The sequence below is a fragment of the Echeneis naucrates genome, chromosome 4 (genome assembly GCF_900963305.1).
Source record: "Echeneis naucrates chromosome 4, fEcheNa1.1, whole genome shotgun sequence".
In the NCBI taxonomy this organism is placed as follows: Eukaryota; Metazoa; Chordata; class Actinopteri; order Carangiformes; family Echeneidae; genus Echeneis; species Echeneis naucrates.
The window spans coordinates 21,533,460-21,560,261 of NC_042514.1; the positions used below are offsets into that span (position 1 = coordinate 21,533,460).

At 40.1% G+C, this 26,802-nt stretch overlaps 1 protein-coding gene across 5 annotated transcripts in view; it reads right to left on the reverse strand.

Moving 5' to 3' along the window:
• The window catches only part of mast2 (microtubule associated serine/threonine kinase 2), a 135,246-nt gene that overhangs the window by 80,589 nt on the left and 27,855 nt on the right, over positions 1 to 26,802 (reverse strand). For 4 of the 5 annotated variants that reach the window (XM_029499188.1, XM_029499190.1, XM_029499189.1 and 1 more), the window contains exons 2-3: positions 25,290 to 25,440; positions 24,772 to 24,959 (exon numbers count right to left, since the gene is read on the reverse strand). In XM_029499188.1, the coding sequence (XP_029355048.1) occupies positions 24,772 to 24,959; positions 25,290 to 25,440 (339 nt within the window). The remainder of the gene's footprint in view (positions 1 to 24,771; positions 24,960 to 25,289; positions 25,441 to 26,802) is intronic. The other variant, XM_029499187.1, reaches the window with a different exon arrangement.

Below are 26,802 nucleotides of genomic sequence, written 5' to 3' on the forward strand. Positions count from 1 at the left end.
TGATTATGAATTAACAAGAGGCTTTTTACTTTTCTTTATTTTGCATCCACTGAGGGTTGTAAACATTTTTACAGAGTTATCTTTTTATCCAGTTTGATTGATTAATGGTAAACCACTGATAACACAAATGTGCACCCTCACATGCACACAAACTCTCGCCCAGCATGGCATTCAGTCACAGCCAGTTCACACATGCAAACACACACAGGCTGCTGTGCCAGATGAAGCCACCATTTTCATTGTGTACTAAAGGAGCAGAGATGAAGAGCTGCCGTTTGTTGTTGTTGTTACTTAATTCATCAGTGTGATGAGCTGTCCTGCAGCCGGCCGCCTGTCTGGATGGCAGCCCAGCTGATAATTCAGCTTGGTGCATGTGTGAGCCGATACAGTCAATGGGAGCAAACAACCTGGGTACACAATGGTAGGGGTGATAATGGCAAGTGCTAAAAACAAAGCAAAAAAAAAAAAATAATAATAATAATAAAAAACAAACACACAAATGCCATGTCTACCCAACGGAAAGACTGATAAAAAGAAAAACTGCAGAGAAGTTGGACAGAAAAAGATGACAAACAAGAGCTGAGCAACGCTCCTGTCTAGTGTTGAAAAACAGGACTGCTGACAGGCTGCATGTTGCTCTGCCTGCGTGTTGTGCTGACGGTGGGTTTGACTGCGTGTTTCAGTCTACTCAGACAGGACACCAGGCGAGCCTGAATAAATTAAACATGACAGTGTTTGTTACAGACAGACGATCCTTTGAAAGAAATGGTATTTAAAATTGAGTGTAGCTTCAGAACTTCTGGATCTTTGTAATGTCACAACCAATTAACCACTGCCCTCAGCCCCGCCATCAAATTTGTACAAAAATGAAGGTGAAGACTAGAAACCAAGTGACTACAATCTTGACATCTTCAGCTCATCAACAAGCCTTATTCTTGAAACTCCTCACAGAAACTTCCAGTGGGTTTGCCAAGGTCCAGGACAAGCATGAATTTGTGAGATCTTGGGCTCAATACTTCAGCAGGATCTCCAAAAGGAAGCAAAATGAGAATCTGGCTCCTACCTTTTAATTTAAAGCAATTTCAATGATGTCAAAGCTAAGGAAAAAAGGAAGGCATCTGAAGTTTTACATTATCACACTGGTTCAAGCTTCTGTTCACATCTCCAGTGTTTTGCACCTTGAAACGACACTTCATCATAGATCCTTCTCACTCTGCTGCTCAGTGGTGTAACAAGGGCACATTCTCATTTGGTAACATGGATACGGAGGCTGTAAAACTCCAACGAAGCTGGACTAGATCAAAGCTAGAGAGAAGAGGTGAGGGAGGAAATATAAAAGGCAGGGGAGAGGACAGGAGACAGGGAGGGGATGAAAAAAAACACAGCATTGCATAAAGCTTTTCCCCAGTGGAGGGGGGTTGATAAGGAAACGCTGAGTAAGCCTGAAGGAGCTTTGCACAGTGATGGTGAGAGAGACCAGCAGAAAGACAACAAGAAAGAGACAAAGAGAGGAGAATCTCTGAGGAAAGACGCAGATGCTGTGTCTCATTTCTATGATTTCACGATTAGGAGACGCAATCAATCTGTCCTGTACCAGGACAGTTCACAGAATCGGTTCCTTTTGCATCCAGTTGCTGAGCTTTGACAGAGAAGAATCTGACGTAATCAGAATCATGTCAGAATATTTATAACAAACTAGGATCAGTAAGTTGGAGAACAAGCTTCAGGGCTATGTAAAGCTGGAAGCACAAGTGCAGCCTGGAGCTGGATCCATCAGGTCACATTATTGACCCAAGACCTGAAGGACAAACCACTTAAAACTGTTTGTTTCCTGCAGAAATGTTTCCCTGGTTTCAGAGATTGAATTTATCTTAATTGTTTGTATTTTTGTACTGCCGCTCCACCAGTCGGACAGCACAGCAGCGTAGTGTTTAGTACTCTTGCCTCGCAGCAATAATTGTGGGTTTAGTTTCGCAGCCTGGGGCTTTTCTGTGTGGAGTTTGCATGTTCTATCCGTGCTTGCATGGGTTTCCTCCGAGTACTCCAGTTTCCTGCACCAATTAACCGAGACATGCATGTCTCAGTTAATTGGTGACTCTAAATTGCACAAAGCATGAGTGTGAGTGGATGTATGTCTTTGTGTATCTCTGTTTACTCTATTTTGGATCTGCAACAGACTGGCGACCTGTCCAGAGTTTACCCCGCCCACCCTTGGAGCATAGGCTGGGATTGTTGGTAGAAAATGAGCGAGAGTGAGTTGGTTCCTTTATATCTCATGAGGGAGTTGAAACGATTCATTACAACCATGATCTACAAAGTCAGATTAACCTTTGGTCACTGATTCCAGAGTTTTGCTCTCATATTGCCAATATCTCAATTCTTATATCTGCAATATTTAATGTTGACTTGGTCTTGAATGCACCATCAAGACTTTTTGTTAAAGTCTTAGTGGACTGAAATGTTCTGAAAGTAATGGATGCTCAGAATGAACAAGGATTATGTGAGACTCAGTCAAGGCTCCACAAAACTCCTTCGTCGGGAGTCATGTCAAGCTTAAATGATTTCCGTTAATAAACTGACCTGCAGAGTTTAATAGAATTTAAAAAATATATTATAAAGTCAACATCTTCACTTACCATTAAAATGTATAGCCCACTTCATTACTAAAAGGTTCATACAGATTACAGGTAAACCTCAATGTGGTCTTTGAGTCTAAATCAGGCCCAGGTTCTAAAGTCTCAAAGGTCTCAAAGAAAAATAAAAGTACACATAATAAAACATGAAAAATTTGTTACCTTTGAATGGTCTGCTTTGGCTTTGCCAGGGACATGTGAAAAAGCAGATTAGAAAATCACTTGTCTACTGAAATCTCTCTTTGGGGATATTAGGTTTCTCTCATCATGCACCACTTACAGAAACCTGGTTTAGAGTGCACGTGATATTTTTTTTTTAAATCAAGGTGACCTAGCAACTCCCACACACGTTAACAGCCTGCGTCCAGTCAGTGATGAGGCTTTTCAGAGCAACAGTGGTGTTGGAAAGTGGTATCTTATCACAGAGAGCAGGACAGTCCTCCAGATGGTGGTTGCATCTCAACAACATTATTTCTCCTATCACTGGGAAATATGATGATTGGGAAAGTAAGCTCTTGACAATATAGTGGCTCAAACACACACCACACACACATTTCAAAAGTTCCAGTTGCTGAGGGATATTTTATCTGCAGCTCACCAAGTCAAATCTTCTCTCTCTTGGATTAACTAGCAACTCTGTGTGTAAAATGTGTGTGTGTGTGTGTTTCTTCTTGCCTTGGATTAAAATTCAGTTCAAAAACCTTGCTGCCAATAGCTTTAGCTCTGGTCGATGCATGTCCGTGTTGTGTGTTTATTGTGTGCTAAGCAACAAAAACATTTTGCTGAGCTCCTGCAGACACATACACTATTCTCTGCTCGTTCCCCCTCAGAACAAACACTGAGCTTTATTTGAGATTCAGGGTAAACACACAGGACAGACAGCCGAGAGAAAGGCAGTTGGTTCTGATGCAGAGGGAAAAGATCACACAAAATGGGATAAAGACAACTGCAGTGAGACACCTCAGACTGCGACTTGACAAAATAGAGAAACAATGGTGTTTTCCTTTTTTGTTTTGTACCAGTGAAATTAGATCAAATCCTGTTCTCATGACCTTATGGAGGGAAAAAGTCTGTGTTCACACTGACGGCAGCTACGTTTATTTTAATTTGCGCAGACCATAACTGGCCATGAACCTGGAACCTCACCTGGAAGCAAAAGGCTTATTCTCCTGCAGAGCTGCACAACATAAATTAAAAGCCATGACAGCAGACCTGACTCACGACTGAATTACTGCAGCCATTTATGGTACAAGTACTTTATTATAGTATTGCATGTTGGAAAAACTATGAAGCCCCCAATGCATTCAAAGACTGATGCCCTAGACTGTAAACAAACATGGAGGCAGCCTCCGTGTTGTCAACCATAGATCTCTGATGACTGGTTCAAAGAGGCCCTCAATTTTAAAGAACTTAAAACCTTAATAAAACACAGACACTGGACAGCTTAACATGAGTCTATAGGACTAACTGACTGCCTGCTTCAACCAGACTCTAATGGTCCTTTAATGAAGCCTGACCCAGCCTTTAGACGAAAAGAATGACATGATGTATGTTGAAGATTGAGACTGAAGATGCCACAGTCTGACCACAACACAATCCAGATGATACATGCACAAATGAAATGCTGTTTTGTGAGTTTTTGGGGGGGGGATTGCTATTCTAAAAACATTACTATAAACATAAACTATTACAACACATCACACTGTCGCCTGTGTGTTCTCGCTGAATATGGGAGATGAAGCCAGCTAACAGTAAAAACCTAACCATCAAAACTGAGTGCAAACAGAAAGAGGCTCTACTGAGGGATGTTTTTAATGGCACGGAGACGAGGACAAAAAAAGATGAGAAACATCACAGATAGACAAGGCAAAGAGGGAGGGAGGGATCGAGGAGGGAAGAGCAAGATGGAAAGACAATTTAATTTCCTCTTCGTCATCAGATATGAGTGATCGAGTTGAAACTGGATTACCTCATCCCAAATGGAACAGAACAGGGTTTGAATGTCTGCATATTCAGGTAATTGATAGAGTGCATCAGTGAAGTGAAGGTGGTTTCTGCCCCTGTCTACCCCAATTTATCTCTGGGTTCTGTACCACATTAAATATAAAACATAAGCTCCTGATTGAAAAAAAATTATCTAGCATTCACTAATATGTGAGTAACTGCGCTGTGACTCCATTAGCAACAATCAATACTGTGTTCAGTGTAACATTCTTAAAGGCTATTTTCTACAGTGCCGTTTTCTTTGGATCACTGACGAGACAAATGAGGACTCAGCAGCTCCCAATAACAGCTTAAAGACAGTTTTCTCTTGATGTGGTCCAATCAATCTATTTTCCTCAGAGGGTTCAAGGAACAAACAGTGTGGACTTCCTACTTAATGGTCAATTTCAATCACAACACAAGTGTTTAGAGAAACTCTCCTGCTTGTAAGGGATCAAGTGTAAGGGAAACTTTACGAACCTGTTTGGTCATATTCATAGTCTTTGGAGCAACGCTGCTACTGTTTCATTGTCTGTCCTCTTATTTTGAGTGGGTTTCCTCCCACCATCCAAAGACATCATGTTTGGGTTAACTGGTGACTCTAAATTGTCCGTAGGTCTGAGTGTGAGGGGTTGTTGGTATCTGTCTGTCTCTGTGTGTTGGCTCTGTAATGGACTGGTGACTTGTCCAAGGTGTAACCCGCCCTCACCCAATGTCAGCTGGGATTGGCTCCAGCACCCCCTGTGACCGGAGCAGATAAGCAGTAGAAGATGAATGAATGAATAAATTAATAAGTAAATCTCCAAATCAGAACTGTCGCTTGCAGCTTTCTTGCTGCTGCCAAAAAATATTTTGTCATTATTTCTCTTTGTTGCTGAAGCTCTCTGATGAGGCTGCAGGTTCATTATAGCGCTTTTAGAAATGTCTTTGGCTTTAGTAAAACTTTAATGAAGGAATTGATGGTGTTTTGCGCAGAGCTGCCAAAAGCACAGATTTGCTTGCAGTTTATATTTTCCAGCCTCCGTTTTATACAAATACACTGAAAGGTGCTGGCAAATGATGAAAAATGCTATTGTAAGTGAAGTGTGTGGAAGATGGCCATGAAAAACAAACAGAAGCCAAGAAAACAGAACCCAAAGGAACAAAGACCATTTGAGAGCGTGTTCTAACGGCAGGCAGAGGAGCATATTAACTGTTTTATGTAAATGTTTGTACTAAACCGGGTCTGGTTTGTTGTTAGCAGACAATTTTAGGTTTTAATATTGTGATAACTAATAGTTGGAATTCAAATAAAACAGTATAAAATGAATGATAATGGCTCGAACAGATTTAAAGCTCGCCCCGTCAATTTTCTAGATGGGTTTTACTTTTATTCAATTGATAAAAATGCACCATGCACACTTGGGACAAAAAAGAAAAACAAAAAAACAACTTTACTTTGAAAATCCTGCTCCTTCCTGAGATCGTCATCCTTTCTGCTGCTCTGAGCATTAATGGCTCTGTTTACTGCACTACACTTCACCTCATGCTCATTTTCTCTCCTGCAGACATCCAACCTGATCTGTGGGCACATCTCGTCTATTACTGAAGGATGAGCTCCAGGCTCCCACATTCAAATTGTATCCCTGTAGACTTCAGGAAAGGTATAAAAACATATCTGCCTTAACCCACAAAGGAATTCATACCTGTGCTACAAGTCCTGTCCTGCTGTTAATGTGTTTTTATCACCTGTGTTGCTGGTGCCACAACATGATGAAGCTGGCTAAGTTTAAAGTATCAAACTTGAATCCTTACTGGTACTGTAGTATTAAACTGTTTTTAGAACTGGACTTAGACGGGTACCATTTGCTGGGGCCAGGTAGTTCATTGGAGAGTGGCTATCAAAGCCTAAACTATTACTATGAAAAATATTAATGTTAAATGACATAGGGCTGAAACAATTCCTCGAATAATTTGAGTACCTTGATTACAAAAAATGATCAAGGAATTTCCTCTGCCTCGAGGAAAGTGGATATAGGCAGGAAAACGAGACGTGCCGTCAGATGCACATCAGCCAGAGTTGGCTGGTTTAAAGTCAGTGGAGAGCTCTTGATTGTTTTTTACTCCATGGGTGTGGTTTTTGGAGTATGACGCGTTGCACTCTGTGTCTATGTAAGGAAGAGGAAGGAGGAGGAGGAGGCACACGTGTTTAGTTTTAGCAGGGGGAAGATAGAGGACATGACAACAACGAAAGTAGATATAGATAGATAGACAGATATAACTTTATTAATCCTCAAGGGGAAATTCGAGATGAGGATAAATGTTGATTGTCTAAAAAAGGAAACCAATTGTTCATTATTAGGTGCAATTTGTTATTTTTTCATGTATATTTATAATTGCTCTTTAACTAAACAAAAATATGTTTTATCCGATTACTCGAGCAGTCAATGGAATTATCAGTAGAATACTCAATTACTAAAATATTCAATGCAGCTGCAGCCCTAAAAGGATAACTTTATTTAATATCAAAGTTAACCTCGGGGCACCACTCTGAAAAGGAAAACGATAGCCAAATCATCAATTCAGCCTCATAAAATACTATTACTTCGGATATTTGACTGTAATAATATAACTATATAAGCAGCTACAGCCAAATGACCATATTAAAGTAGAAGGATTCAGAGTTCTGTAATGAAGAGGTTGGCGTATTTAAGAACATTTATTAGAAAGCATTATAAAACATTTATTATAAAGGTCTACAAAGAGAGGTTTTTGTAGACCTGGGTCACGTGTCAGTGACCAACAGCAGCTGGACTTACAATTTGTGGTTGTCTTCTCACAAAGGTGTGAAAAGATGAGGAATGTGGGGGGCTGAGTTCAAAGGTGCCTACTTTGTCTGTGGATCAAAGTAGCATGTTGTCTTGTCCCTTTCTTGAATGGGCAATGCCCCAACAGGGGAGTTAGATAGGAAGTTCTTGGATGCTGGAAACTGATCCGTAAGCACTGGATGACTGGGAAAGGGAACGGTCGATGTTTAAGGAGAATCAAAAAGGGATACCTGCACTACACTGCAGCCTCGAGTTGCTGAGATTTGACTCAGGACTTCACATTTACACCTGGAGTATAAAAATGCATAAAATGTATTTTAAAAAAAAACAAAAAAACAGTTGCTTTATAGTCCCAAGATGTGGAAGGAAAGCTGGCAGAGATCCATGATGAAAAGAAGCTGCTGTAGGAGTTTTTGCTTATTTTTTAGCAGTGACCCAATTAAACTGCTCTTCCTACTTAAAATCTGTAAGCGTCACTGCAAACAACACTTAGGATCAGCAACTGTTGTCTTTGGTAAAGCTACAATGTTGGACTGTGAACTTCTTTTGATACTTTACAGACCCGTGAAAAGGGTACAATAATACATAATCAATTCTGGTTGTCCGCACAGGATCACGTCTGTCATTAATAAGCATTAATAAATATTAATAATGTTTCAGAGTAAAATTATCTTTAAAAACAATTAAAATTTTGACAAAATAATTTAATTGCTTCTCTTTCTGCCTGTGACTGTGTAATGTTCAGCTTGTTAAAATGATATTTTAAGAATATTTCTGCCGTGTAAAACACAAACACAACACAAACGCAATCAGATACGCAAACTCACAGAGAGCCTATGAAGAGCAGGCCAGCATCTCGTATCATAATTAAAGCTCAGAGTGCAGATCAATACATTTGCAGTGTGATGGATGGATGGCAGCATGACGCACAGAAAAGGAGGAAGAGGAGGAGATGAAGGCAAACAGGGAGAAAGGAGCAGTAATGGGATCCTCCTCTGAATCGATGGGGTCGATAAGGATCATATATCTGCTGAATTTGACTGAACACAGATCTGTGACAGGAAACTGAGACCAGGCTCTGGGAGTCCAGGACTACAGCCTTGGGCCAAGTGGATAGATGCTGTAAGATATTTAAAGCAGGGATTGGAGACAGAGGACAAAGACAAAGAGGAGCAAACAGATGCTACCAAGAGACAAAGCATGTAGTGCACCCTCTAACCCTGTTAGTGTGATGGATGCTGGGTATTAGGTTTTGGACCAGAGGAGGCTGGTGGGTCGGCTCAGACGTGAAACCATGAATCACCTTCACATAGAGCGTCCCTGCCTTGCTCCATTACAGAGGCTGTAGCTCACTCTTCTAATTAACAACTATTCCTTTGTGTGTGTGTGTGCTTATGAGACAAAAAGCTTGAGGCCGAGCTAATGAAACTAAGTACAGCATGTTTCAAAATAAGCCATCAAGCTGTCGATAATCCCCATGACACTTCCTGTGTGTGTTTCAGTTCACCATACATATGTTGGGAAGAACACACACACGCAGAGCAGATTAACACAATTGTTTACATTTGTTGACGCAAATGCACAAGTAAACATAAAGTCAATATTATCCTGTATGCGTGAAAATGAGGAATTACATCCAAGTATGTTTGTCAAAAACAGTCCAGTTTCCAACAGGTCAGAATGTGTCCATCTGTCACCTGATGGATGGAATATATTTACAAATTTATGACATTCAACAGCTGACCAATTCAGCAACTGCATCTGTTCAAGGACGCAGTCGAAGGTGTGGCCTTTTGCAGACTTGATTAGGAATTAGTCCAAAAAAATATTCAGTGTATCTGTAGTAATAAAACGAACAAATTAAAAACTTAGTAGAAAAAGCAAAAAAGGCTCAGAGGTCTCAGTTGATTTTTTACTGGGATATTTTCCTATTCATCATTAATTGGTTATGTTTCCTGTGTGACGGATGCCCTTCACAATGTAACTATAATAAACAGAGAAAGGGGTGAATCTCTGAAAAGGAGTGTGGTGACAAGAAAAGAGCCAGTAGTCTCTCATAAAACTGAAGATAAAAGACAAACTATACAATATTTGTTGTTTTATGAAAAGTGGCCCCCATAACAATCTCAGCTACTGTATATACAGAGAGACCCACACCTTTTTCTATGGAAGAACCAAGACACTGGACAACTCAAAGACCTCCTGACTGAGTTTCTGTTGGAGATCAAGTCTTGTGTGTCTGGCTGTGCGAGAGTGGGTACAGTGGGTACAGAAAGTATTCAGACCCCTTTAGTTTTCACTCTGTTACATTTCAGCCATTTCCTCATTTAAGTAGATGTTTTCATTAATGTACACACAGCACCCCATTTTGACTGAAACATTTTTGTTAATTTATTAAAGAACAAAAGCATAAATATCACATGGTCACAGGTATTCTGGCTGTGGACTGAAAAGAAGATCCTGGAAGGACAGGAATCACGTGAAAGTGCCACTAAAAATCAAATGTGCTCACTGATATATTTATATCATCAGACTGATTGTGTAGATCAACTTTATCCAAGTATGTTGCTGTAAAATAGGGCCATAATCTATGTTAGCCATGAAACCCACTTTTTGAACTCAGTTTGATGGAGGAATTTCTGCCTCACTAGGCTTCATTAATCAATCCCTGCACGCAATCAGTCCACCTGTCAATCAATAGCTTAACCACAGAACCAGATCTGCTTATCAAAGACAGGCAGTGCATGCAAGTGTAAAAATAAAACACTAACCACTGAGCGCGCTGTCTGCCTGAGTCAGGATTGAAGGACAGAATTCAGTGACATCAATATTAAGTGTGTGTGTGTGTGTGTGTGAAATGTGTTACCTGCTGTTTGAGATTATCTCCAACTCTGCAAAGGCACCAAAATGTATTGTTAAAAAGATACAAACACACAGTTGACTGATGGGGAAATTCCAGTCATGGAGCTAATTTTCAGTTAGACAGAGAAAAGAATAAAAGTCAGACGTTCTGGAAGCTGGAAACGAATCTGATTGCGTTTGAGAGAAGAAAAATAAAACCTGAAGAATAAACAGCTACCCAGAGGTATTGTATAAAAACAAGACAAAACTGACCCAAAGAGAAAGAACGTCCTCACAAACCTTTGATATCAGGAGGTAGTCATTACAGCCAGGCTCACCTGGGCTGAAGGGGGAGTGCCACAACTACATACCAAAGACCAAAACCATGTGTTATATTTTAGTCAGTTTAACTACAATAAGAGTTGTTGAGGCTAAAATGGGTGATGATGTGTCTGAATCTTTCCTCTGTTTATCAGTAAATGTAAATTCAATATATTAAGGTTAAAGGTCCATACAGTCTAAATGTAGATGTTAAAGGTTTATAGGTCCACACTGTCTAAAGGTAGACATTAAAGAGCCATACTCTTTTGCTAGAGTATAATAAAAGTACATGTAGATTGATGGAAAATGTACAGAATTATAGGACAGAATTATTAGTCCTACCATGGAAAATTCATTTTTTTAAAGTACCTTCTAAATACTGTTAAAGAGAACAATTAATTTTTCAACACAGCTTTCCCGAAGATGCAGCTTTTATTTTGGTGCTTCCATTATTTTACTTTGCACACACAAACAAAATAATTTCACCAAATCCAAAAAATACCAGGGTCAAAATTGTTAGCCCCCCTGATGCTAATAGGCAATCGTGTATCCTTCTAGCTGGATAACAGCCTAAAATCTTTTGTTCTAGTGTTCCACAAGTCTCACACACGTCTCCTGAGAAATCCCAGCCCATTCTTCTTTGGAAAATCTCTTAAGTTCCCCTAGATTTGATGGTCTGCCATGGACCTTGGCCTTCAATTCACCCCAAAGATTCTCTATGGGATTCAAGTCGGGACTTTGTGCAGGACATTCAATAACATTCACTTTGGCCTTCACTTAAGAATCTCCACAGCATCATGCTCCCTCCATGTTTCACTGTGGGCACCATGTTCTTTGGGTTTTAAGCATCTCCCTTCTTTCTCCAAACATAAGCAGTGTTTCGATGGCCAAAGAGCTCCAGTTATGTTTCATCTGACCAAAGGACACGCTTCCATATGCATGGTCTTTCTCCAGGTTGTCCTTTACATACTTCAGTCTGGCTTGAAGATGTTTTGTTTTGTTTTTTTTTTTTCTTGGTCTGAAGCCTCGCAGTCCATTCCTATGCAGGGCTCTAGTGATTTGACTTCTTTGAGAAAACAAATCCAGGCTTGACCAAGTCATTCACTAGTGTCTTGGCAGTTGTTCTGGGGTCTTTAGACACATCTCACACCAGCTTTCTTTCCAGTCTTTGGAATATTGTGTTTCCTACTTCTGCCAGGCTTGTTTTTTACCATGTGCCTCTCTTTGGATTTCTTGATTATACTTCTCACTCCCATTGTTGATATTTGGAAACACCATGATAACTTAGTGTATCCATCTCCTGCTTTGCGTGCATCAATAATTCTTTTTCTTGAGTCTAAACTGATTTCTTTTGTTCTTGGCATGATACTTTCTGAATTCTGAATCATCCAGCATGAACTGAATCTTCTCCACTGCAGGTCTTATGGATATGCACAAATGATTGAAGCTTATAGAGTCAGTATTCACTGGTGACTTCAATTATGTTTGATTAATCAGAGCACATGGCTTCCAACACTTGCTGTCTCTCAAAATGTTTGGTTTTTGTGAAATAAATATGTTCCTGTGTGCAAGTAAAAATATGGGAAGCATCCAAAATGAAAGCAGGATGCTTGGAAAAGCAATGAAAAATTTTCATGGTAGGGGCAATACTTTTTTCCTCAAGTGTAAAAGCACTACTACTGGGTGTGTGTGGCTGTGAACGATGACTATGCTAGGGACCTAATTTACAGAACAATGGTAACAAGCTGGGCTGTTCACACTTTAGTTAGGATATTAGTTCCAGACTAATCCAGCCATTTGGCTGCCCTTTGGGCTTTGTAGGTAGACAAGCAAAATGGCCAGGTTGTGGTAGTTCTAGTGTTAAAGGTCCATATGATCTAATGGTAGATATTCATATTTCAGTTTTTGGCTCTTAAAACCACAAAAAAAGAAAAAAAATTGAATGTCAACATTACAAAATGAAAACAATTTTGTAAAAACATTTTTCACCACTTTGTCTCATCACCTTATTTCTTGAGAAAAATACATTTAGCCAGTACGGAAGCTCCAACCATTGTTATTCAACAAACTACATCCCAAGTTGTGATTGGTTCTCTTAGTGGGTCAATCAGAGCAAAAGCTACAGCATCTACTGTTCTACATGTTTTGACTTGAATATGTTTCAAAAAATGGATCCAGAGTTTGTGGAATTTCTGCTGAGTGAAAACAAACAGAATTAAAACTTTCTCCTAAATGACTCCGGGGGAGAAAAAAACTACCTTCTGTATGACCTTAACCAAAGCTACAAGCTATGAAGCTGCCTCAACTAAAACGTTGCTCCATAATTAAACCCACAGCAACTGTCAGAAGGATGTGTGTGTTTATGTGTGGACGGTGTGAGATTATGTACATGTGTGTTCTCTCGGCTCTAACAATCTGTTCTGTTGTAGTAAACAGTGGCAAGACCAAAGCAGAGGCCTGTGGGGATTCAGAGAGCACAGCCGTATCTTATCTTCACTCTGCTTTCATCCGCTGTCTGAGAGTAAATAAGGCCTGCATTACCCCCCCACCGCCAAACATACACTCAGTAAAACTAAGCTTGCCTTGTTGAGACACAAACACACAAAGTTAATCAAAACAAGTAAATCAGAACAAGCCACGAGGCTCGATGCAGCTATCGATTTTCACAGGAAGCCTGGAGCTAAAGAGATGAGCAGCAGGAAGAGAGACCACTGCAAAGACGTTTGCTGCGTCTCTTTCCTTGTGACAGTTGCCAAGGTGACAAGGATAGCATGTTTCTGTAACATCAATGCCTTTCCTTGTGACAGTTGCCAAGGTGACAAGGATAGTATGTTTCTGTAACATCGATGCATGGGCTTGTGTATGAGAAGATTTGTCTGTGTATCAGTAGATGGATTGAATGGATGGATTTTGGTGTGTGTGCGCAAGATGAAAATGTCTGTTGTATAAACATATGTATGTTTGATTCAGAGAGCAGGAACTGGACCAGATGATGAGGTTTGTGTCCCCCTTTCTGTTTGTCTTAAAACCACAGTCAGGTACCAACACAATCCAAATTGCAATGGGCTTTTTTGTGCATGTTGTTGTCAAGCTGCAAATTACTTTTTTTCCTTCTCCTGATTGGCTGACTGGCGCTATAAAAACACTGAGACGGCTTTTGATTCTTAAAATCATAAATACATTATTTTTCACAAATTATTGTGAACAACCCTCCACTGAACACAGGGGCGGACTGAGACAAAAAACAACAACAACAAAAAAAAAAAAGGCAGCCCTGGAATTTAGTACCTGACTGGCCCACTCAGGGGCCAGGGCAGCAGATAATGGTGGCAAATTCCAGCCATTCCATACTACTGGCATCAAGTTCAAAGTATTAACTGAAAACACAAACAAGAAGAATCAAAGGCCTTCCTCTGCGTTCAGTATCTATCAGATATGAATAATAAAATCTGGCCTCAGCCGGTTTGGACATTAATTCTGTTTTTATAACTTTAGCGTGTTTTCTGTTCGTTAGCAGCATGCTTTCCAGATAGAACTAAGAGGTGAGAGCACACTGTGGCATCTGAAGTACTTGTAATATCTTGGTTTGGGCATCAATCAAGCATACATATTCATTAAGAACTTCGCACATGCGGTTCATTTGCACAGAAAAACTTTTACATGTATGAAGAAACTTCCCCTTCCAGGCTCTGCTTTTTAATTCACATTCCTATTTTCTGAATCTATTTTCTGTTGCTGCCATAAATCACTGTTCCCACTGGTATCTTGTATCTAAATATATACATAAACACTCCAAGCAAAGATAGCTGTGGAGACAGGGAAGAGGAGAAGGAGAAAAAACAGATCCAGAGGCTTGTCTCTACAAGGCTATCGTGAGGAGGTCTGGTGCTTCTTTATGTAAGTCGGCAGCTGAGGGGGCCGATACCTTAAAATAGATGGCGTCAACCTCTTCATGGGCTAATTCAGTGCTTCAGTCCAGCCTACAAATAAACTGAGATAAGGTGGACACTGAATGAGACGAGCAGAATAAAAGCCAAGACTCATAAGATAGGAATTAACAGCAACAACACAACAATACCTTGGAGGGGTTGGGGTGGCAGCATCTGAAGTTCTTGCTCCCCAAACTGAGAGCAAATAGTGAGAGTGTGAAATCTCAAACAAAAGTCTATTTAAATCATAAAACTAGATTACAGTTTTTATTCACACTATTTTAATAGCTTCTGCCTGTTTTTATGAATAAGTTGTAATATTTCCTGAAAGGTTGTTTTTTTTGTTTTTGTTTTTGTTTTTTTTTTTAAATCAAATAATACCAGGAAACGAAGGGATTATCCCCTTTGAGCCACTGGAAGGCTTTTAATGTGAATTAATGCAGGATGTGACTCTGTTGTTGAACTAGGGAAATGACATTTGATGACCACATCACTATATAAAGTTAATGTTGCATAAACAGCTAATAGTTTTTTTGTAAACACAGATGGCTGACTAAATCAGGACAAAATATAAATACAAAACCATGCCTTTATATCTAAACTTTGTATCTGTGCACTTTTTTTTTTCTTTTTTTTTTTTAAATCAGTCATAATTAGTTGCTGTATTATATTAGTATATTAATTCCAACATCATCATCTGACAAACATCAGACAAACTCATGATGTAGACGTGAGATCAATTAGTTTTCTGTCGTACAGACTTCTGCCACATTTATCCTCATTTAACTTCATAACCTTCATCATTTTTAGGGATAAAGAGATAAACAGTCTTAATTTTCCCTTGAAATGAGTGTCATCTTCTGAGCTGTGGAAAACCAGAAAAAAAAACTCTTTACATGGGCTAATTATTTCGAAGAAAAACTGGGCCCAGAACCTCAGCTGATGTAGTCCTTCATTTTCCTCTCTGCGTTCCAAACATTCATTCATCACATGCAGACACTTCATTTTTTATGATGTATACTTAATTGTTGTTTGGACTCAGTTTCTGGCTCTCACTGTAGGAGGCCACATTTGCAGCAGCCTCTTTATGTGTGTTTTTGTCTATGTGTGTATATTGGCAGGTAATTAACACAAGATTCAATACAAGTCAAAAATCAATTCGAAGCAATCAAGTAGTAAATGTAATTCTGGTTAACAGTGTATGGATGATTGTAAGATGCAAACTGAAGGCAATTTGTGAAATAGAGACAATCTACACACACACAAACAGGTTCTAGCTTTTCCTAATCAAATGCCTTTGCCCTTCTAACTGTCCAGAAAATAAGTTACAGAACAAGAAAAAATAATAACAAGCAAGCACTTAGCAACTGAACAAATCTGGTAAACAAGAAAAATGAAAGGCCAGGAAAGATTTAACAAAGACATACAGAGACGTTAGATAATTACAGGTTGAGCAGCAGCAGCTGATCTCTGACTCGGGGGCTTCAGCGCTGTGGAATACACTCCTCACATTCTCACCTAATTAAAGCCTGTCACCGTGAAAGAAATGCGAAAGGTTGTAACTGATGGCAAACGAGCGGAGAGCGCAGAAGATTGAGCCCGGGGGTTTCAGTACTAATAGGACACAAGCTGAATTCTCTGTTTGTTATGAAATCAATCCCCCTGAAACTTCTGGAACAAACTATAAAGAGCTTTTAGTGTGCAAGCCCAGTGGCATCCTTCAATTATAAATTAGCTTATTTAAATCTTGTCATTAATGACCACATTAAAACTAAGATTGTAAAAGACAAAACATACCTCAATAGCTACTTCTATTGGGGAAGTCTGACTTCACTCTGAGTACAAAAAAAATAGCTGTAAGCTTTTTATATATGTGGTTGTGTTTTCATTTTTGACTTACAGGGTCTTTAGTCAAAGCCAATAGTGTAAGGGTGGTTTCATTTTAGGAATGATTGGGCTAAAAAGCCCGATTCCACCAGGCAACATTTGGCTTCTTCTCTGCATTTGATGCAGCTATTTATCAGCAGAGATGTTAACACAAGGTTGAACATGCTTGAGGTGTATGTGCTCTATCAGTGCCATGTGCTGGCTTTGCTCCCTGCAGTGGGTATGTTCTCAGTCTTGAGGAATGTGAAAAAATGAAAATATTGCTTTTAAGAGCTAGTTTCGGCCTCAAAGGAGTTAAAATTCTGAGCAGGAATTTGACTCAGCTTTTGACTTTTCTGATGTAACAGACATAAATTTAACCCCCTAACAAAAAAATGCAACATTTTCTTGAAATGACAGTTGACAGAGTAATATTATATCTGAGCATCAGAGGTCTTCCAAAGGAAGCTCATGCAGGTGCTAGTTGCCTTACTGGGAGTATTCATCATTCATCAGACACCTACTGACATCAGAGAGACTATGGGTTGATCCAGAGAAGATACAAGCAATCAGGGAGATGCCGGCACTGACAGACGTTCAAGGGGTAGGACTGGTAAACTACTTATCAAAGTTTTATGACCACTTGTCAGATGACTGAGATTTTAAGACAACTGACACAAAGAGAATATGTGGGGGGTCCTATTGGAGTTAATACGATGTTAATTACTCACGAGAGCATGGCGTTGAAAGTGACATGACGTCAGGCACCCAGGCCCCAGGTCAGAGAGTCAGAGGAGTGTAGTCCAAGAATAGGGCAGCGACTTACCAGAGAAAACGTAGACATATTAGCTTAAGATAACTCATTATAGATTTTAAAAGTTAAATAGACACTCACAAAGTACCGATGGCCTAATGTTATGTAACATACCGGTAGCTTAAGTTAATTGGGCCTGGTGCCAACTCAGTGACGCTAACATGGGTAAACTAAATGAGAGCATTAAGCTAATATATACACGCCATGATGTATTAAATGCTGACTGCATTTTCAGATGAATTGGACATCACCTTGCAGCATGTATAAGAGAACGTCCCTACAACAGATCCTTAACCTTAGAGCTCTTCTAAAAGCCAAGAAAAAAATCAGTGTTCTGAGTCTGGGTGCAAACTTTGCCACTGATTCTACAGCCTGATCTAGCTGTTAAAGTGATTATTATGTATTCTTTTTATTTAATTTCATTGTTTTATTTATTTATTCTTTTTTACATTCAGCCTTTATCTGACATTGTATATGGCTGAGATGTAGAAGTTATAGTGGTTATGAGGGAAAAAGCCATTTTCAACTGGCCAGCCAATAAATAATTTGTATAAGTTAAATCTGCAGTCAAGTGTCATTTGTTTACGCCTGCCCCCCACTGCTGAAAAATATCCTAGAGGAAACACTGCTTGGATAACCATTTTTAAATACTATGACCATGATGAAGAGTTAACACTGGAGTGTGGTGTGTCAGGGTTAGGGTTAGGGGTTGCAGTAACACAGCCCCTAGCCCTATAGCATCAAACCTACACCTACGGAGAGAAGGTATGCCCAAATAGAAAAAGAGTGCTTAGCGATAGTTTTTAATGATGGAAAAGTTTCATTAGTACACATTTGGGAGGCCAGTGACAGTGACAGTCAGTGACCATAAGCCATGATAAAATATTCACAGAATACCTCTACTTAGTGTAACAAAGAGACTGCAGCGCATGCTTCTCAGACTGCAAAAGTATGACATTAAAGTGACCTGTGTGCCAGGCCAAAATATGCTGTTAGCTGATACTTTGGGTAGGCTATACATACCTGAGAACAGTAAGACTGATTTTGAGACAAAGGTGGAGTTTATAAACATGATTACCTATTTACCTGTATCTGCTGAACGACTGAACCGCATTCAAGCTGCTACACGGGAGCATAGAAAGCTGCAGGGTCTGATAAAGCCACAATATAAAAAAGACATTCCAGCAGACATATAACATTACCACTCATTTTATGATGAGTTGAGTTTTCAGGATAGCATAGTGTTCAAGGGAGAAGGAGCAGTGATACCAGAGATGTCAGGGCCGACATGACTCAGCGTATACATTAGTCTCACCTGGGAGTATAAGGGTGTCTCTGGCAGACGAGGGAATGTCTAGACTGGCAGGGTATGAATGACTGCATAAAAACTTTCATCTCCAAATATGACATATGCAGGTTGGTGGATCTGAAGCAACACTGCAGAAGACACTGCATCCTCATGACATTATGCATAGACCCTGGGCAAAAGTTGGCACTGACTTGTTTTCATTCCATTCCAGGACTACTTAATAAAAGTTGACTACTATTCCAACTTTTGGGAAGCAGATTACTTGCCTGACACTAAGAGTGGTACGGTCATCAGAAAGCTGAAAGCCCACTTTGCATGACAAGGAATGCCAGATGTGGTAATTTCTGATAAAGGACCACAATTTTCCTGTCAAGAGGTTAAGGGATTCCATTAAGTGTGGAATTTGAACACAGAACTTCTTCACCGAGATACGCTCAGAGCAACAGGAAAGCTCAGCTGTGGGGAAAACAGTCAAATGTCTCATGCAAAAAGCTGCAGCTGCTCGACAAGAGCCATACCTGGCCATATCAGATCATCACAACACCTTGAGCCAAGGAGGAGGACGAGGACTTTTCTTCCTGTCAAAGACACTCTGTTTGAGCCAGCGGTAACAGAGAACACACAAGGACTGATGAGAACAGGCAAAGACAGGAGAAATATTGCAATTGAACTGCAAAAAACATGGACACTCTTACTGAAGGGGACAGTGTGAGAGTGCAACCGTTTGTCCCACATAAGGTCTGGAAATCAGCAAAGCTGAATAAACCTGTGAGTCAAATTGGAGTCTGGAGGTTCCCTGGGAAGAAATCTTCCATCACCTCAGACGCAACTACTGCACTGAAGCAGGGGACCAACAAATTGTCACTAGAAGTTCGGGTTATCAGGTCCAACTACCCGAAAGACTATACTCAGTAACAGTGCTGCTTCAGGAATTGACATACGAGAATATGTATGTCATAGAATGAGAAATGAGAATGAGAAAAAATAAATAAACAAAACAAAGGAATAAACAGTTATGATAATGTTTTATAAAGTTGATATGCTCAAATAGGGAAAAAAATCGAGTTAGTACTAATCCCTAATTCTTCTTATTGGTTATGAAAATGCATATAATTTGTTTAAGACCAATGTTGACAGGCATATGGGTTATTTGTTCAAAAGAAGGGACTTAACTTAAAAAAAAGAGAAAAGATATAACAATAGGATTGTTGTTCCTACGTGTTCCAGGGGACACAATTGAGTGTGACACTTGTGCTGGCTGGCTGCACCGTGTTGAGAGACTGTTCGAAGATAAAAAAGTTACAAGTAAGCATGGATATTGCTTTAACCATTCATTCTGTATGGGTTAGTGTTAATACAAATGGGACAGAGTGAACTATATAAGGTGTAAGTCTTCTTCCACAGCCATCTTGTAGCACCATGTTACTACAGTAGCCTCAAACACAAGCAAACATCTATAGTTGGACTGTCACCTGAGGGCCACCTTAGTTTCTCCTACATGCTTGGTAATATTGAGTTGAATGACAATGGACAATTGTATTTATTATTGCAGCCATGTCAAAGAAGAATTTCTGTCACAATAATAATTACCTGTCTTCCTATCTATCAATCTAACTAAAGGTGGGGTATTTAGTTTGTTGTAATCTGCAATCTCACGACTAGATGCAACTAAACTCTACACACTGGTCTTAAAAAAAAAAAAAAAGATTAAATATTACGTTTGTCAAAGTAAAATAACAATGAGTTTATTTTATTTTGACAGACAGAATTATTCACAGAGCAAGCAGCGGGTGATGCATGTCAATGTGTTAATGAGTGCATATGTGTATGTTTGTGTTGAAGGGGACAGGCATGTTGTCTGACTGTCTCTCGGCAGGTGAAGTCAGAACAGAACAGTTTCCTCCTTTAGCTATGAATCATGCTGATGACGAGGACATAGGACAGTGACAGCCTGCAGCAAGATGAAGTGTGTGGCTGTGTTTGTGCATGCATGCGTTTGTGTGTGCTGCTCAGTTTCTGTCCTCAGCATTTCTCTACATGATGTCTGTCCTACTTATTTTCACACACACACACACACACACACACACACACACACACACACACACACACTTCCCTTCGCGTTCACCATCTCCTCTGACAGAGTCCAACCTTCATCATGAGTCATCATCACATTTTCTTCATTTATAGCTGCTGCTGCTGCCCTTCTTGCAGTCAGAATGAAAACTGGTTATTGTTTTCCAGTTTAAACAGTGTAGACATCATTAGTAATAATAATAATAGCAGCGTGAAGCACCATCAAGCTTCTACATGGTGCTTTGACTTGTGAACATTCTCCATCAACTACTTCTCAATGAATTAACTAAATTTTTGCAGCCCTTCTCTCATATTTTGCAAATATACTCATTTTCATTTTCAAAATATTAAGATTGTGAGTGATATCAAATCAAAACACTAGCCTAACACCATGCAATGCAGGATTTTTTTCCGTGATTATAGCATCACATTCTGCAGTCAACATGGGACTGCAGAACTCAACTATCCAGGGATGGTATCCTATATCCTGTAACCCAGTATCCTGTTTGTGGACTTCAGCTCAGCCTGTAACACAGTCATCCCAGATATCCTCCATCAGAAACACTCACAGCTCACTGTGCCTGCTTCCACCTGTCAGTGCATCACTAGCTTCCTGGCTGACAGGCAACAGGTGAGGCTGGGAAGGATCACATCCTGCCCCTTCTCCCTCTACACTAACAACTGCACCTCAGGGGAACCGTCTGTTAAACTTATATTTGCTGATGACATCACTGTCATTGATCTGATTGAGGACAATGATGAGTCTGCATACGGGTGGGAGGTGGACCAGCTGATCAACTGTTGCAAACAGAACCATGTGAAGCTTAACCTGCTCAAGACTGTAGAGAAACCCCTCTCACCATCCTAAACAATGCATTGCCTGCTGTGGATCACCTTTCTGCAGGATTTGAGATGGTCCTCGCACATAGACACTATCAGGAGAAAAGCCCGGGGTTTTTACATCCTGCGACAACTCAGGAAGTTCAAACTGCCACAGGAGCACATTGCCATCATTCAGCCTGTGCTGTGCATATCCATAACTGTCTAGTTTGGTTCAGCCACAAAACAGGACAGGGCCAGAATGCAATGGACAATTAGGGCTGCAGGAAAGAGCATTGGTGCTGATCTTCCCACCATCCAGGACTTGTACAGATCCAGGGTCAGTAAACAGGCAGCAAACTCTGCAGACCCCTCATTTCCTGGACACAAACTCTTTTAAACTCCTCCCTTCTGGAAGGCACTGCAGAGCACTGCAGAGCACTGCTTTCAAAAACCAGCCGCCACAGAGAAATTTGCCTCCCCCAGGCTGTCACTCTGATGTACTTTGATTGTTCAAGTACATGATGAGAAATAACACGCTGGTTATTTCATTCAGGTCATTTGCACAATTGAATTAATATTTAAGTTAAAATTTTGTATATTATATATTATATATTTTATCCCTCGCTTGTCCTTCTTATTTTATATTTTTACTTTCACATTTTTTTATATTTACAAGTTCATTTTCTTATGTATTGTGTAGCTTTCCTATTTAAAACCGAGATTGAAGTCAACCTTGTTTGTGTGCACAAACCTGGCCATAAAAAATTATTCTGATTCTGCTTTTGTGTGTTTCTGTTGGTAAAAAATGACTAAACAAATACTTTATATGCTGCAAAGCAAGAAATACATCTCTGATCCAAAAAAAAAACCAAACACTGAATACAGAACAGTGATTCCAACTTGTACCTTTCTGTTTGTTTCAAGGTTTCATATTCACACACTATTTCATGACCGCGTTTGGTTTATGATAAGGTCTTATTTAAAATATTGGTTTGAAACCTCCTGATGTAAAAGGTTGTTAAAATGTCTGTTTCCATCTCTGTGTCTGTCAGTCAGCAAGGGAGGCTTGGTGAAGATGCAGTAATTATTCAACAAGCTCTCATGTATATTTAAGCAGAGGCTGCGTCAGCCTTTTCTCCAGAAGGTCCAACACACCAAGATAGAGGGTGAGGTCACTGAGGCCAAGGTCCAACTTCTGCGCGTGCCAAAAGTTCCTCACAAAGAGCTGGACATCTCTCTAGCATCACACTGTGTTTCATGATGAGGCATAAAGAATACAAACAAAATGGTAGCACTCCACTTTCATGTTGATCCCTCTATTCCCCTTCCAACAGTCTTTCATTTAATTTTCCCTCCAAAAGAAATGCTAATAATATGCTAATCAGGCCATGTATTATTGTGAAGTTTCACCCAGGCACTGAATGAAGCTGAAAAACCAATTGTCAAAGAAAGGAAAGATTAAGATATATTGTCCAGGTGCAGAGTATTTAGGGGAGATTTTACCGCAAAGACAAAAGTGCACACACACACACACACACACACACACGCAACTGCCTGCACCAGCAGGCAGTTGCTGGGATTACCAGGCACATTACCATGAAAAAACACACACATGCACTTGTGAACCACCTTCCATAAGCCTCCTCTTTACTAAGAGGAAGAATGAAGAAGGGTAAGAGAGAAGGAGAGGGCAAGAGAGTCTGTCAATAGGGAAGAAACATTAACAAACTCACCCCTGAGAAACACAATAACCTGTTATTACTTTCTACTAGAATATGACTTCAGATTTTTTCATCTGACATCCAGGCAACAGAAGGGAAGAAAAAACTCATTATGGTGTTATTGGCCAAAATGAACCTTTGATGGTTGTGTGTGTGCGTGCACGGACAACATGAGCTGAGCGTGGAGCTTGTCTCTGTTTTACAGTGAAAGAAGAACACTGTAACAGCATGAGGTTTATGATGTGAGTGAAGTGAGAGATGACTATGCGAGGTTAACAACACAAGACAAAGCAGAAACACAGCTGCCATCTGGTGGCCACTCTCAGCTGAGGCGCCTGTTTAACACAGCAGATCCAGAGTGAAGATTAATTCTCACCAGCCTCAGCAGGTGAGTTCTGACGAGGGTCGAAAGTCCTCCAACCAGGTCTCTAATCCAGCACTGGTTTTACTACATGTGCCTGTTAGGATCAGTTAGCAGTGGGAATAAAAATGGTACAAAATCCCACTCTATATTGATGTTTACAATCCGTTTGCCTGTACAAAAACAACCACCCCTCTGTTTCTCCACATGTTGATGATCATGAGTTATTTTTGTGGTAAAAGGATTTTCAATTTCGGAGGAAGATGATGATGAGTTACTGACACAAGGATTGCCATCATGACTTCAATAATGTCAAAAGTAGAAATGACTGCATGAACTATAATCATTACAATAAAACTAATTCAACTTGGAACTTGTGTTTGTGTGTTAACTTCAAGGCGTCTGGAGTTCTGAGTGGATATATAAATATTTGATAATATTAATTATTATTATTATATTAACTATTATTATTATTATTATTATTATATTGATAATTTGATATCTTGAGAAAGAATTAACTGATTAAATGAAATCATCATGCTGTAAAAATCTTGATACAAAAAGCTGAAAGTAAAAACCTGCAAACTACAAGACTCCCTCTGTGATCCCCTTGACAACCAGCAGGAGGCAGAGCACACATACTGCAGCAGCATTCACCAACAGTACAGCTGTGTGAAGTCAGTATTGCACTGTGCTGTGGTTTGACTTGCAGCGACCCCACACCCTCTGTGTTTGGTCTACAGGGTCCATGAAGAGAAAATCGAAATCTGGGCCTTTAAACATCCAAAATTTGAGATTTATTGACTGATTTTTTTACCGATTTATTTATTGACTGTGTGACGCCCCCCCTCTCCTTTATTTCATAGTTGACTGTATTAGTAATTCTGGTCTGTGTTGCCGGATTCCAAGATGCGCTATCCCTTGAAGAGGCAGGGCCTGGAGACTGGGATCAGTGCAGAGGCTAATGAGGCACACCTGTCAGTGGTGTGTCCCAGGCCCTTACCCTCTCCAAACTACGCCACATGGCTCTTCTTTGTTTGGTTCAGTATAGTTGATTGTTATACCTTACAACACTCACTCTACACATATATTCCATTTTGAACTATTGCTCGGCATCTATGTCCCCTTTTTGTCATTTCCTGGAGCCAGGTTGTGACAACTGATATTTCCTTGATGACCAGACAACAGAGTCAGGACTTTGTTTTCATCCATCCATCTTTGACGAGTCAAAAACTAAACCTGAAAGCAAGTTTCCCAGTCCCTGTGTGAGTTAGTTGGTGTTTGCACTGACCAGTCCGGTGAGTGATGGAGCAGACTGTCCCAAATTCTGGCTCCTCATACGGACCAGGTTGTTGACTTCTCCTCCTGCAGATGCTCCTCCGACAACCCCAGGCCCTCCAAAGCCTCCAGAGGGCCCCTGCCAGGCCACCTGACTCACACCGGCATGCAGGCTGCTGGAGAGAGGGAGCAGCTGCTTACCTGTGGGGAGAAGGAGAGAGAACTTCAGGTTTAACCTTCTCCTCTGATTCACCTGGAGACATGGAGTGCAGTTCTGTCTAAACATTAATCATTCAGCTGTTGCACACACAGGAGACACACAAAGACAGACAAAACGTTATGAAGAATAATACACCCAGGATGTTGCACAAGAGATTAATGTGACAGATGAATTATCAATTTAGAGACTTTACAGGCATACTGGAACAAGACTTAAGAGGAACTGCACCAACAATCAAACAAAACACGGCAACATGAGGAAATCTGATATAAATACACAATGAGATGTGTCTAAAGACGTTGGTGTGTTACCAGTCATGGCCATGCTGCTGCGTCGGCCTCGGCTCTCGTCCTGGCTGAGCTGTCGGTGCAGTTTGGATTTTGTTGCGGCAGTTGCTGCGGGTGATAGGTCAGGATTACTCAGCTTCCTGAAGAGGAGAGGAGGGGGAGCAGCAAACTCCTTCTGAAAATGAGAGAGAGAAGAAGATGAAGATGATTTGTTTGACTTTGTTCAGACGGGATGATTCAAGTCACAAATGTCATTAAGGTAAAAGAGAAATATTCAAAATTGACAAATCTCATTTAATGCTGTTCCGAGTCTGAAAGCCTAAATAGTTGAAACAGGAAGGAGGAGGTGATGTTGATAAAATAAAATGACATCTACAGGTAGCAGATTCTGTTTAATTATTTCACAAAAGAACAAAATAAATAAAAATGTTGATGATGTGATTTTTGTTGAGACCCTGACCTCTGGGCTGAACACTGTTGTTACATATTTTAATTTAATAAATTGCACTTGGGCAAGTTGTGATGTCAATAATATAATAATTATTTGTTGAGCTGCAGTTAATGACACATAAAATCTGAGAATTTATTGAAAAGGACTGCTGTGATTCTCTCCCTCTGAACCTATCTGAGATGATGCAGTGAAATTAAACAGCATGAGAAGAATTTGATGCTGACTCATAAAGCTGGGTTCCTGTATCAGCAGCTTTAGTTTCCTTTCATCTAATAAATTTTATTTTTATTTCATTTTAAACTGAATGTGATTTCTTATTGGACACCTGAACAGACAAGACAAGTGAGAGATTTATAATGTAGTATATGGTTATAATATAATATCTACTTATATTTGCCTGTAGCTTCAGAACATCTGATTTGTCAAATTAATACCAAACAAATATATCAAATATCAACCTTGGACCAGGCTAGACCAATTGCTCTCACTTTTTCTTTACTCAAAATAAAAGTACACAACATGATAAATGGGTATAATCAGGTGTTGATTACAACTGGCACATTTATTAAATATGCAGTTTGTTCTTAACCTGGTTTCATGCAACAGAAAAATCACATAAACTGCAGTAAGACTGAAAGAGCAGGCTGAGAGCCAGAACTACATCATAAAACATAATGCTACACCGACACCACACATCCACCCTCACAAACACAAACATTGATATCCCTGAGATTTCCAGAGACACACACCGGCCAACACACGGCCACACACGCATGCACACGTCCATGCACAGGCGAACACTCAGTCTGGGTGTGGGATTCTTGTTAAAGTGACTTTTGAAACATCTGTAGTTGCCATGGGAACAAGGCCTGTCTGAGCTCATTTCCTCCTGTCCTCTGCTGCTGGTGGACCATTTTGTGATGAGATTTTTCCAGAAACATCTGGCTGTTTAAAAAAAAAAAAAACACCACACACGCACACGCAGGATAGAGGACTACACTATTTGTGCACAAACTGTTCACTAACCGCCAGCTGTTCCAAATCACCAGAATCATGTCCTGGCTCTATTGAAGGGATGAGTACCCT